The 11,828-nt window shown below is 39.1% G+C and overlaps 3 protein-coding genes across 3 annotated transcripts; 1 reads left to right on the forward strand and 2 right to left on the reverse strand.

Annotated features, from left to right (window-relative positions):
* The first annotated feature begins 1,854 nt into the window (after positions 1 to 1,854).
* aqp12 (aquaporin 12) lies at positions 1,855 to 3,715 on the forward strand. Its single transcript, XM_035652623.1, has 3 exons — positions 1,855 to 2,465; positions 3,006 to 3,122; positions 3,211 to 3,715. Exons 1-3 carry the CDS (start codon positions 1,871 to 1,873, stop codon positions 3,345 to 3,347), a joined length of 849 nt encoding a protein of 282 aa, XP_035508516.1. The 5' UTR covers positions 1,855 to 1,870; the 3' UTR covers positions 3,348 to 3,715.
* rpp21 (ribonuclease P 21 subunit) lies at positions 3,357 to 5,957 on the reverse strand. The gene is made up of 5 exons (XM_035652624.1): positions 5,611 to 5,957; positions 5,401 to 5,501; positions 4,564 to 4,646; positions 4,226 to 4,360; positions 3,357 to 3,971 (listed from the first exon to the last, which is right to left on the reverse strand). Exons 1-5 carry the CDS (start codon positions 5,665 to 5,667, stop codon positions 3,883 to 3,885), a joined length of 465 nt encoding a protein of 154 aa, XP_035508517.1. The 5' UTR covers positions 5,668 to 5,957; the 3' UTR covers positions 3,357 to 3,882.
* Positions 5,958 to 6,294: 337 nt separating this feature from the next.
* On the reverse strand, positions 6,295 to 11,822 carry pak2b (p21 protein (Cdc42/Rac)-activated kinase 2b). Its single transcript, XM_035653026.1, has 14 exons — positions 11,593 to 11,822; positions 11,383 to 11,489; positions 11,119 to 11,269; positions 10,811 to 10,842; positions 10,613 to 10,726; positions 10,360 to 10,492; positions 10,192 to 10,255; positions 9,814 to 9,862; positions 9,199 to 9,311; positions 8,987 to 9,104; positions 8,769 to 8,868; positions 8,489 to 8,685; positions 7,296 to 7,433; positions 6,295 to 7,192 (listed from the first exon to the last, which is right to left on the reverse strand). The coding sequence occupies exons 1-14, from the start codon at positions 11,780 to 11,782 to the stop codon at positions 7,106 to 7,108; spliced, it is 1,593 nt and encodes a 530-aa protein (XP_035508919.1). The 5' UTR covers positions 11,783 to 11,822; the 3' UTR covers positions 6,295 to 7,105.
* Between the last annotated feature and the right edge of the window lie 6 nt (positions 11,823 to 11,828).

Here is an 11,828-nt window from a genome sequence, read left to right on the forward strand (position 1 = left end):
TGGGAACTGTTGGGTCTCTGTAAATAATTGTATAAGGAGTTCGGTCTAGACCTGCTCTATTTGAAAAGTGTCCTGAGATAAGTTTTGTTATGGTTTGGTGCTATACAAATAAAACTGAAGTGAATTGCTCAAACACTTGAATTTCCACTCTGGGGATCAATCAATTATTTATTTATTTATTTTATTTAATTAAAATTATCTTAACATTAGAGAAAGTATACAACTTTTACATTAACAGAGTTCATAGAAGAATAGAGTAGGGTCTTATGTTGTGTGACAGTGAGCCAGCATGTACAGTACCAGGACCCTGAAACTGTAGCAGCTAAATGGAATTCAGTTTTAATTTTTGAATTATTTACACGTGCATTTTCTGATTGTGACATATGTCTTATGTGTAAAGCCCTGTGAGAGTCGGGTTTGGAGCTGAGATTTTTGGGCTGGACTCCAGACTGAAGGCAGAAAGGACTATTTGTATAGTATGTCTGCCTTCTTTCAGTGATCTTCATGGGGTTTGTTTTGGAGATTTTCAGCCAGGTTTTGATATGTAGATCCAATTTTCTACATAATTAATCACACATTCACCTAATACCTAAAAGTCACACTTACAAAAGAAGCTTAGCTAAATGAACCCTAAACACTATAAAGAAACAAATGTTTATGATCCGTCTCTTTGCTTGTGTGTGTCTGTGTGTGTATGGATCATACAGCTAGTGACATTCTCTGTTAATGCAGCAGCAGTATGTACCATACGCAGAATTTGTTATGTGTACTATTGAACCACAAGGTGGAGACAAAACACATACTTAATGGTGGAATAACAACCGATTTGAGTATTCGTTTACAGTGTAATTTAATATAGGGGAAAAGAAAATACTCTTCCTAAAGTAAACAACTTAAAAAAAACATTGGAGCAGTTCTGTGTACTGTGCAGCACGCCCTCATGAGACATGGATGGAAGACTAGCAATGCAAATAAATATAAACGTATTAGTTTATCTTCACAACAGAAGTTCAATCATTTCATGCCTTTTTAAATGCTCATCTTAGTGTTTAATAAATTGTATTCTATGTGAGTCTGTGCCAAAAGGCTGAACTCTTTCGTCAGTTTAAATAGTTTAACAATTTCACACCAAACAAATGATTATAGCATTTCTTGACTTTTAGGACTAAGTGGTAATTTTGGGTTACAATAAAGACAAGTGGCTGGTGGATCTCAGTACTCAAAGCTGATTAGACCACACTCACCATGGACTGATCAATCAATCTTTGTTTAACCTTTTCAGAGTCTTAGCACATACTGAGACAGAGACAACATTATTTAATATAATATTATATAAAATCATATACAACATACTTTGAAAAATTCAGAAGTGGTACAGAATATGTTATCTAAGACAAAAGCCACATTGCAGCATGCTGCTGGTTCAGAGTACTGACACCTTATTTTTTTTATTCTAATTCAAGCACCACCTTTATTTTTATACTGGACTACCATCCCCACAACCTTTGAATCCAGTGGGGGTACTTTTTCATTTGCATTTGTAGTACTCTTATGCCACTTTATGCCACTTAGTTTTAGGAAAAAGAACAGTTATGGTATACGTTATCCTGTAGAGAGAGGAAGGAAGCATTGAACCAAAGCTTTTATCTAATTATACATGACCACTGAATGAAGGCCAGCTTCTTGACCTGACCTTGCAAAGGCCCATGTGTATTTTGGCAGGTGGTCATGGGATACAAACCTGACGTGTCTCTGATAAGAAATGTGTCTCTGCATGTGCCACGTTGGCAAAACGAACGCACAGTTGTTGAGTCAAACCCTCATTCACTTCTTTTTGAAAAGAAACAGCAGGGGACACCTGATCTGAGCCATGTCTGGACTGAACGCATCTCTCGGATACTTCCTGGCTGTTGTGATATTTGCAGCCTCAGTTCGAACACTACTTAAAAAATGGCCACGGTTTAGCTTCGTTTCAGAGTTTGCATCCTCTTTTATGCTGGTGGCATGTTGGCTGGAGGTGCAGACCATTGTGGAGGTGGGTGAGTGGGCCGGCGGCTTGGGTCCTGATGTGACCGTGACCATTCTGTTTGTGGTGCTGCTAACCCACGGGGTGATCTGTGGTGGTGCGTCAGGGAATCCCACCCTGGTGGTGCTGAAGTTCCTGCAGCTAGAGGCCACCACCCTGCCCTCTCTCCTTGCCGTTACATCCCAGTTTCTTGGGGCCCACCTTGGCCTTCTTGTAGCGGTGTACTACTGGAGTTTGGAGCTGACAGACATGCACATGATCAAAAACCTGATGGCTAGAGAGTGCAGCACATCTCTGCTGGTCTCTTTGCTTCAGGGTTTTTTCACTGAGTGTGTTTGCGCACTCATCCTTCACCTAATCCATCTAAACCTGCAACGCAGATCTGCTCTGATCCGGGTGCCTCTGATCGCTGTCCTCCTCACTTTCCTGTCCCATACAGGTAGGTTGTAGGTGAACCTGCCCCCTCCTTCAAAGAAACTTGTGTATTTTTGTAAATATAAAAAAAATGTAAAATAAATAAATAAATAAAATTCCTGCAGGAAAAAAGGAACATTTTCATTCAAAAACAAAATATATATATATATATATATATATAAACATGCTATGGCTCAGTGCATGCGTAGTATCATCTGGGATCAGTTTCATCTACAGAAGGCAAAATGCACTGAGAATCTTTTAATGGTAGCCTTATTCGAATGTGGCCTCTAACTGACATACTTCAATAAATTCCTTATCATTCATGCATACTTCAATGAATTTGGCCAAAGAATTCGACTGAGTCTATAAAAGAGAAGAAATTGCATTTCATTATTAGTGTGCTCATTTTGCCGTTTCACTGGTTAATATTTAAATATTTTGTTTCTTGTTGTTTGTTATCAGGGTTATGCTTCAACTTTGATTTTATAAAGTTAGCTATAACTGATAAACACTGCTTTGCTCACAAGGATCTTAAACTTTATTGGTCTGTTCTTTTCTGCAGCCAGAGGCTACACCTCCGCTTACATGAACCCATCCTTGGCCTACGGCCTCACCTTCCACTGCCCAGGATTTACCTTCACAGAGTATGCAGTAGTCTACTGGCTGGGTCCTCTCACAGGTAAATGACATTCAAATCAAATATATCTGCATCCTGATATGTTCTTTAAAAGTGAACACACTGTTTACACTGAATGTCTGTTTTCTAGGCATGACTCTGGCTCTTCTCCTGTACATTGGACACATTCCAAGGATTTTTGCCAAGAACCTACTATATTTTCAGAAGACACGTTTCAGAGTGCCAAAGGGGGACAAAGGGGACAAAGGAGAAAAGAAGAAAATGTAGAAGAAAATGTGAAAGAAACTGGAAATTTTTATTTTCTTTTAATTACCAATTTAGGAAAGTACCTGACAACAATTGGTTAATGGTCGAGAGATATTTACCTCAAGTAACAGTCACATGCCTGTACAGAAAATGTAAAATACTAAGCATAAAAAAAACGATGGCGAATTGGTGAAATTCTCCAAACTTGATGGCTGTTTTCAATAAAATCATCAATGATATTTTTCTTTTGGAAAAACCAAATCAAAAAAGAAAAATACTTTTACCAACATTTCTTCTTCAATGAATGTGTGGGACACCACACGATGGCCATCTGCTGGTAGCATCAAAAATAATAATGATGAACTCACACAGGCCCAAAAAAAAAAAAATCAATAAATCATATCAAAATCAATAAATTACTAAAATACAGAAGCAAAAGGTTGGCATTTAAATAATATCAAACTACTTCCTCAGATAAGGATATATGTAACCCAATAAAGCCACACAAAAAGAGAAATATCCTTCCTATTCATCGGTGAGAAGAGGGGAACTGCTGCTACGTGCTCTGGGCAGCACTGGGTTTAGAAGACGCTGATCCATCAGGCTTTCTGTCTTTTGGCTGATTCTTAAGAGAAGGGCCCTGATCTGTGGGTGAGAAAGAACAAATAATAATGATCACTACAAAGTTGAGTAATCTGAATTTGATACTTTTTCAATTCAACTTCAATTCTGCAGTATTCGGTAGCTAATTTACACATTCTGTTTGAGGCTCCCAGTATATGTAATCTTCAAAATTAATAGAAAAAAATGTGCTAATGCTAAAATGCTTGATGATTCAGACCAGAGTACTGTTTAGAGGAGCACAGTATGATGTATAGTGTTGAGTTGAGCTTTGTCACCTGGCTGCTTTTGTTGCTGCAGCTGAGCCTCGGGACGGTCTACCCACAAACAATAATCTGGATTATTCAGTAACGTCTTGCTCTGCCCACAGCTGAGGCACCTCAGAATAGTAAAGCGAGTCTTGCTGTTTTTTCCTCGCAAGACAAAGTCAACAAAAACAAGGTTAGTGTCTCTAAACATGTTTATTTAAATTTAGCAAACAAACTGAGATTAAACACATAAATTAACTGTTTAAAAAACCTAAAACATCTGACATCTAATTACATTGCGTATGCAATGCAAGGTAACATGGAGAACAGCAGAAACTGAACTGTTACTATGAATGACAGACACTTACTTCGTTGTCTTGTTGTAGCAGTTACACCAGGGATGAGCAAGGAGCAGCACTTCTTGCATAATGTTCTCTTCACGGATGGGTCTCTGCGACAAAATGAATTATTAACAGATGCTGAAAATCCTATTTATGCTTGGACAGGTTAGACTTAAAAGATTATGCTAGTATTATTATATTTGTTTCTTGGGTCTACCAACCACCTGTAAAGACCAAGAGTGTGTTAGTCCTTTCCTCAGTACTTTCTGACGTACCTACCCTGTCTATGGCTCTTATCCTAAAGCCCATTGGTTCCTACTAAACATTTTAATCTTTCAAAATGTGTCCCACACATATATAGTTTCTGTATTTTAAAAGGCTAAGTCATTTTCTACAAAGGCTGCGCACTGTAGTTTTTAGTAAACTTTACTCAAACAGGAGGAAATGGTGCATTTGTTACCATAAGGAAGGAACATGTCATTCAGTACAACAGTGTCTTATTAACGTGTTTTTAATATTCCTATGAGCTCTAAGGCTCATAGGAATAAAATACATCATACTGTAGCTAACTTTACACAGACAGTGCTTGTTAGTTAATTATTGTTGTTAATATTATTATTATTGTTGATCCCTGAAAAATAAAATGTATGTCTGAATAGCTTTTTTTAGTTGGATCAATTTCCTCATACATATGAAAAGCTATGCAACAGTGAAAAACAAACAACAAAACAACATGTTCCTTTAGGGAAGCAAAAGTGACGCACCTGACGTCATTAGGAAGTGACTGGCTGTGAGTCAGCCTTCAAAATAAAATCAATACCAGACGAACATGTCTTGATAATATTGAGATTGACTTAAACTTACTGTCTAAGAACTAAACGTCTTGCAATGGTCCTCTGTGTGAAGCAGTAGAAACGAGCCAGCTCTACATTTTCCGGGTTTTGAGATAAAACACAATGTGCAGCCTGTAGAGGATAAAACCAGGTTAGCAAGGTAGCTAGCAGCAAGTTAGCCACGTGACTGCTGCCGACGGTATCATGACAGCGATTAGCTTTTCACTGATCTCCGTCCTACCTGGTAAAGATAGTTCAGTCTTTGGTAAGCTTCTTTGTCTTTCATTTGGGATGCCATTACACACGAAGATCAGAAGTTTCGTCCTGTTGGCTACTTAAAGCTACGGCAGCCTGAGAGGAGCCGGTACAAAAAACTATTACACTTCCGGGAAAAACGTCCAAAATAAAAGCGCACGATCAACTGACGCTAAAAAATGTTTAAAATTTTGCTCAAAAATTCAAAGACTGTCACACTTCTTCAAAATAAAGACACCCCAAGCTCCGTCACCCACATCCTAAACGTGTAACTGCCCTGCCTGTATAATATCCAGCTATAAAGCTGATATTAAAGTCTTCACTGGTTACATAAGAAAGGAAATGAATCCTGTATTGCATCACTTATATTAGTGTAGCCTCATGTTTGTTTCCGTGTGGCTAAATAAAAAATAAATATATTACAGCACACCAATCATTTCCACACCCAAATCACAAAAGCACAAACAGCTGCATTTATTTGAGTGCGCAGACAAGGTTGTTAGTCATTCAGAGGAAAAAAAAAAAACAGTCAACAAATTGTGTTTACCATGCTTTCAACAGCTAACCATCATGATATGGCCACTTTTTTTTTTAAAACAAATTATTAAGTACACAATATACACATGGAAAAAGCGCATTTGTTTAGTTCAGAAGAACACAAAGGACAGAGTTCGACATACAATACTCATTTTTAATAACAACAATAAAGAAGAAAGTATAAACCCTGTCAATCTAACATTTTAATTTGCCTGTAAGGTGCACCTCTGGTATCAGGAGACTAATGATACAGGGGAAGAACTGGTACAGTAAGTCTGTCAGGTGTGGCAATCGATGAACGACACAATCACAGCACATGTTCATGATGAAGAATGTACTGTTTCCTATAAAAACCGGTAAGAGAAAATGTCCATAAAACATGAGTCAATGTGGAAATAGCAAGAGTGTTCATTGAATAAGACCAACTATATAACAAGAAGGGGGACAAATATGAAATTCAAGTATCAAAATAACTAAGACACTGACAAGCTGAAAAGGTAAATTACAAAGGTAGTAAAAATCATGGGAAGAGAAACATTGACACAATCAACAATACATTAGGCAACATTTTGCATTTGTTTAAGGCAGTTGATTAAAAAAAACTAAATAGAACTAGGCATCTTCTTCATTCCAAGTTAAATACAAGCCTAGCCCTAACTTGTCACTAGGAGATTTGTTGTACAAAATAACTACGCCTGACTCTGAAACTAAGGACTTTAGTTTGACTTGTCTTCTGACGTCTGAGTGAGAATAGAGTTCATATGGACAGCGGTGGAGTTGTGCTCTATATTTTTGGTCTTCTTCACAGTGAGGTTTGTCAGGGCTTATAAGGCTGGTGCTTCAAGAGTGGCGAGTCACTCTCAGCCTATTGTCTGGCACGAAATCTAAATGGTTGGCACATATCTGTGCACAGCATGGGAAGGCAGGGTAGCTAGTTTCATCAGCTAACGATTGCCCTTCATGGCCTCCTTGGCTGCCAGGATGAGGGGTGTGAGACTGGAGAGGGGCTTCGCCAGCTTCAGGAACGGATGCTGCACGTCGGACGAAGAGAAGAGGGGAAGACCAGTGAATCAAGTGCACATTTAATGAGAACACAAGAAAAGTTAAATGAAAAAATAGGTAAACGGTATTAACCTGCAGCAGCTCTTTGCCTCCACCTCTTTTCTCTACATCCATTTCCAAGCAACGGTTGAGGAAATCTCTGAAGACCGGAGACAGCTTCTCAGGGTTCTGAAGCTCGGGTGTGCCGTTTGTGGCAATCAGGTATAATGCCTGCCAAAGGGGAAGAGAGGAGAGAAAAGGAAGAACCGTCAAACCTAGTATCAGGAAATAACTCACTCTTACAGCAACTGAATCAAACCAAGTCAAAACGGTGAAGTGAGGCGATGTAATTCAAGTCTGATCAGTTTTTAATTGCTATTGAAGTGTTACACACTATTTATTTTCTAACCCAGCGTTCACACAGCGACCACTAGTCCTTTCCCTTTCACTTAATGACAGCTGGGTAAACTGACTTTACAAAACCATACAACAAACTGTAGGTGATACCAGATAACTGGTCCATAAAAGCTGATAATCGTGACCCAGGATTTTCTAATCCAGATTTAAAGTGTCATAATAGAAGAGATGAGGTTTGTAACATGCAATGTGCACACATAAAGAGCAGCGTGTTCAGTGTGAAATGAAGTGCGATTACTAATTTACACATCATCCATCAGTGTCAAATATTAAACTAAGCAGGCTGCATAGACTGTACATAATTCTTACACAGTTACAATAAGTGTGAACTGGATATCAACTTTATATATTGGTCAAATCTCTCGTACGTGTGAACACACTTAGCCAGTAAAGCTGATTCGACAGTGTTTGCACACAACTCGAAAACAAAAAAAGCAACAGCAGCAGCAGACATAGCTTGACAACTTCAGCCAACAACAGGTCATGTCAGTGCCTGGATTGTTCCTTGAATGTTGTTGCATATGGAGAGCAGGACAAACTCTCCTGAGACTTATGAGCATTTCTTCCTGCTTTTGTGTTGACTCATGACGGTTTAAGGACTGCAGTTGTTCAGCAACTATGCCAAAGTCTGACAAACAAATCATTGATTCATTTTAGCATTTTGATCTTAAATTGTTTATTAAGAGCAGAGAGCTGTGCCTTCGACTTTTGTTTTGTAAGTGAACCTGAATTTGTCAAACTAATTTGCCCACTGTACAGATGAGTCAATTGGGAGAGATTCATGTCATAAGATGGAAATAAACATGTAAATAAGACAAAATAACCATGAGGACAAAAGAACCGAGAGGGTTTAAAATGTTCTCACTCACTCGTAGTGGATTCTCGTTCAGGTAGGGAGGCTCTCCTTCAACCATCTCAATGGCCATAATACCCAGTGACCAAATGTCTACTTTAGGCCCATAAGCCTTTCTGGTCACCACCTCAGGAGCCATCCAGTAAGGCGTGCCTACCATGGTGCTGCGTTTGCTCTGCTCTGGAGTGATCTGGGCACAGAAGCCAAAATCGGCTGTCGAGGAGAAGAAGAAGAGTAAATACACAGTTACAGTGAGAGGATGTAGGAATGCCAAATAACATCGGTACAGGACTTACTCAGCTTGACAGAACCATCCATCCCGAGTAACACATTATCACTTTTGATGTCTCTGTGAATGACCTGGTTCGCGTGCAGGAATTCCAATGCTTGTAAACACTGCAGATATGGAGATAAATGGGAGGAGGAGGTGGGGGGGAAAAGGTTATTTGGAGTTACATTTTTGTTTTATCTCTAACTTTCACATATGGCCCTGGTTGTAAAGAGTGCAGTGTACCTCTCGGCAGACAGCAGCTATCTGGGCCTCATCCATACAGGTCTCTGTAACCACATCTGTCAGTGAACCACCGGCCAGATACTCCATCACCACAAACAGCTCCTCCCCCATCAGGAAACTGACATACATGCACAAATACACAACGTCACACACTGGCGTCCATCCATAATTATCAATAAATGTTCAGGCTGCGGGTTTAGTCTCAGTCTCACCTGTCTAAAAAGTTGACAATGTTTGGGTTCTTCAACTCCTTCATCACTAGAATCTCATTGATGATCAGCTCCTTCTTCGGCTGCTTTTGTAAGTTGATCTGTTTAATGGCGACCTAAAAACAAGCAATTCAGAATTACCCAAATTTGACAAAATACACTAGGGACTATGTTGGTATAACATTTAGTTTTCCCTTAAGTCTTTATTATGACTGTATAAGTGTATGTATTATACATTTATTATTAATTGCTTTCTCTAATTAACTTTTCCCTCGGAATGTAAATCATTTAAAAATGTAACTTTTAAATAAATAAAACATTCTTCCTCTTACAAATGAAAAGTTGAATTAATGTGCAATAAAACACCCCTTACATGGTCAGGTATGACTTATGATGCTATTTTTAGCTAATGTAAGCTAATGTAAGCCAACTTTAAATAGATTACTCTCCTTTACAGCTACTGTTACAGTATGTGTTAGTCTTTAACATTATCTCAGATTTGTCATTTCACTTGTGTCAATTTATATGTAATGAGCTCCACTACTTTTTCTGCTGTGTCACTGGTTGGTATTTTTATAGTCTCCACATCTGCTCGTCCATTACTCAGTAACTCTTTACCTCCTGTCCGGTGGCAACATCGATGGCTGTGAATACTGTTCCTGATGCCCTGGGAGAAGGAGATGAGCTATTAACTTTAATGCACATATTGACGATTTATACACAGACATATTCTCTCACATTTTAACACAAAAAGCTGTGATTCATCAAACAGAGTTGTGATATGCAGCTTAACAACAGCCAAAGCTGATATTGTCAAAGTGTGACGTTTAAAACATTCAGTGTTGATACAGAAAAATTAGGGGATTTTGTTGAAGAAGTGGAGTAAATGAAGGGCCTATTATTATTATTATTATTATAAAAGCAATATTACACAGTACACCTTAAATCTTAAATCCTATCACATGTTCTAAATACAACTGGTGGATCTGCACTCACCCCTGACCAATTTTTTCATATCTGGTGTACTTCTTCTTGGGATCTCCAATGCTGACTATGGTTCCTGTAAGCCAGATAACAACCACATGTGTAAAGAAAACAGGTGGGATTTGAACTGCTGTATTGTTGTAATAGATTTGTGAGATTGCTGATTTATTAATAATTTACTCAGTTTGTCCATGATCTCCTCATCTGACATCTTGCCCTTCTTTTTCTGTCGGTCCGCAGCCTTAGAGGCAACATCTCCGTCTACACAGTGGCTTGGAGCAGGGATGGGGTCAATAACAGAGCGAGTATACACCTGCACAACAAAAACAATACGGTAAGACAAACAAATGCATTAATCTTAGATATATATATTAAAAAATGATTTTACAAACAATCATTATGTTGTCATGCCTGCTTAAAGCAGCTGACTTACACTCTTTGTGTGTTCTGGTCTAGGTGCCACAACAGGAGGAGGGGCTTCATCGTCGTCATCATCATCAATGTCTTTGATATTCGGTGAAGAGGGTTCAGTGCCTTTTTTCACAGGCTAATTTAGAAGAGAAAAAGTTGTTAACCTTTAAAAGACCAAACATAGTACAAATAAAGCAGCATGAGTTTTTGAAATACTTACAGACTGAGGCCCCGGGGTGAAAGCGTCTTTTTCTGTGAATGAAAGACAAAACAAAACAGAGGCAAAGTTAGACAAAAAATATGTTTTATTGAGTACTTGTAGTCACAGACTGAACAAGGTGTTCCCAAAGAGTTCAAAGCTGTCACATGAGATAACATATTGATTTAATTCCTCTTTATGAAAATGAAATTATAATTTCTAGGCAATAATTAACTTGCACCTACAAACATGGAGGCGAACTTGATGTAGTCACAATGTCATAAAGGTAATTAAACATAATGTCACAATTATGTAACGTGGGGCCTCACCAGAAGATGAGAAGCTGAGGTACTTCTGACGGCCGTTGCCTGTAGAGTCGTAGAACTTAAGAACGTCGAGCACAGCCTGTGGGTTTTTCTTCTGCTCTGACTTGGTGATGTTTGAGGTCTGGAGTAGTCGAGCCCATTGTTCTGGCATACCCTGTGTATGACAAAGATGACATGGTGTCAAACTGGTGCAGAGTAAGGTGTGAAGTAAACGTGTGTCATGAGGCAGGTGGTGTAAACGTGTGAGACTGAAAAGTGAAAACTCACAGTGAACTCCCCTGTGACAGCATCAAACCCCACATGTATGGTGTGTTCAAAATCTGAGGGTGGAGAGATCTCTGGTCGTTCTTTGTCTCGATCTTTCTTTCTACCACCTGAAAGAAACCAAAACCTTATTGAAATCACATTTCACAAGTGTTCACAAACCCCCGACTGAGTTTAAAGTGAAATCTTTCTCTGCCGAAGTCTTCGTCTCACCTTTTTCCGCCCCGGGGAAGATTGAGAAGATCTTGTTGCGAGGTTTTCTCTCCTCAGGCACAGAAGGCAGGGGTTTAGAGCTGTGGTTGGCTGAGAGTGAGTCTTTGCCAGAGCCGGTGCTGAAGATGGTACTGCTCATCCTGACCGGAGGGGCAGGGGGTTTATCCTCAGGGTCTCCGTTATCACACATTGCTATAGGTTGTTGGTAGCCTCACAGGGCTAAGAGGGCTTGGGGT

Source organism: Morone saxatilis, unplaced genomic scaffold (assembly GCF_004916995.1).
Source record: "Morone saxatilis isolate NCDOM2014 unplaced genomic scaffold, NCSU_SB_2.0 Contig12, whole genome shotgun sequence".
NCBI classification, from domain to species: Eukaryota; Metazoa; Chordata; class Actinopteri; family Moronidae; genus Morone; species Morone saxatilis.

What these genes read in the sequence shown, in the direction of transcription:
- pak2b (XM_035653026.1), bottom strand. Translation starts at nt 11,782, where the DNA reads ATGTGTGATAACGGAGACCCTGAGGATAAACCCCCTGCCCCTCCGGTC. An exon ending in GACCAGAACACACAAAGAGT is followed by an intron (nt 10,493 to 10,612) that starts GTAAGTCAGCTG and finishes TTTGTTGTGCAG; the next exon opens with GTGTATACTCGCTCTGTTAT. An exon ending in TATGAAAAAATTGGTCAGGG is followed by an intron (nt 9,863 to 10,191) that starts GTGAGTGCAGAT and finishes TCCTTCTCCCAG; the next exon opens with GGCATCAGGAACAGTATTCA.
- rpp21 (XM_035652624.1), bottom strand. Translation starts at nt 5,667, where the DNA reads ATGGCATCCCAAATGAAAGACAAAGAAGCTTACCAAAGACTGAACTAT. An exon ending in AGACGTTTAGTTCTTAGACA is followed by an intron (nt 4,647 to 5,400) that starts GTAAGTTTAAGT and finishes ATTTTGTCGCAG; the next exon opens with AGACCCATCCGTGAAGAGAA. An exon ending in GCAGCAACAAAAGCAGCCAG is followed by an intron (nt 3,972 to 4,225) that starts GTGACAAAGCTC and finishes TCTCACCCACAG; the next exon opens with ATCAGGGCCCTTCTCTTAAG.
- aqp12 (XM_035652623.1), top strand. Translation starts at nt 1,871, where the DNA reads ATGTCTGGACTGAACGCATCTCTCGGATACTTCCTGGCTGTTGTGATA. An exon ending in CACTTTCCTGTCCCATACAG is followed by an intron (nt 2,466 to 3,005) that starts GTAGGTTGTAGG and finishes TCTTTTCTGCAG; the next exon opens with CCAGAGGCTACACCTCCGCT. An exon ending in CTGGCTGGGTCCTCTCACAG is followed by an intron (nt 3,123 to 3,210) that starts GTAAATGACATT and finishes TCTGTTTTCTAG; the next exon opens with GCATGACTCTGGCTCTTCTC.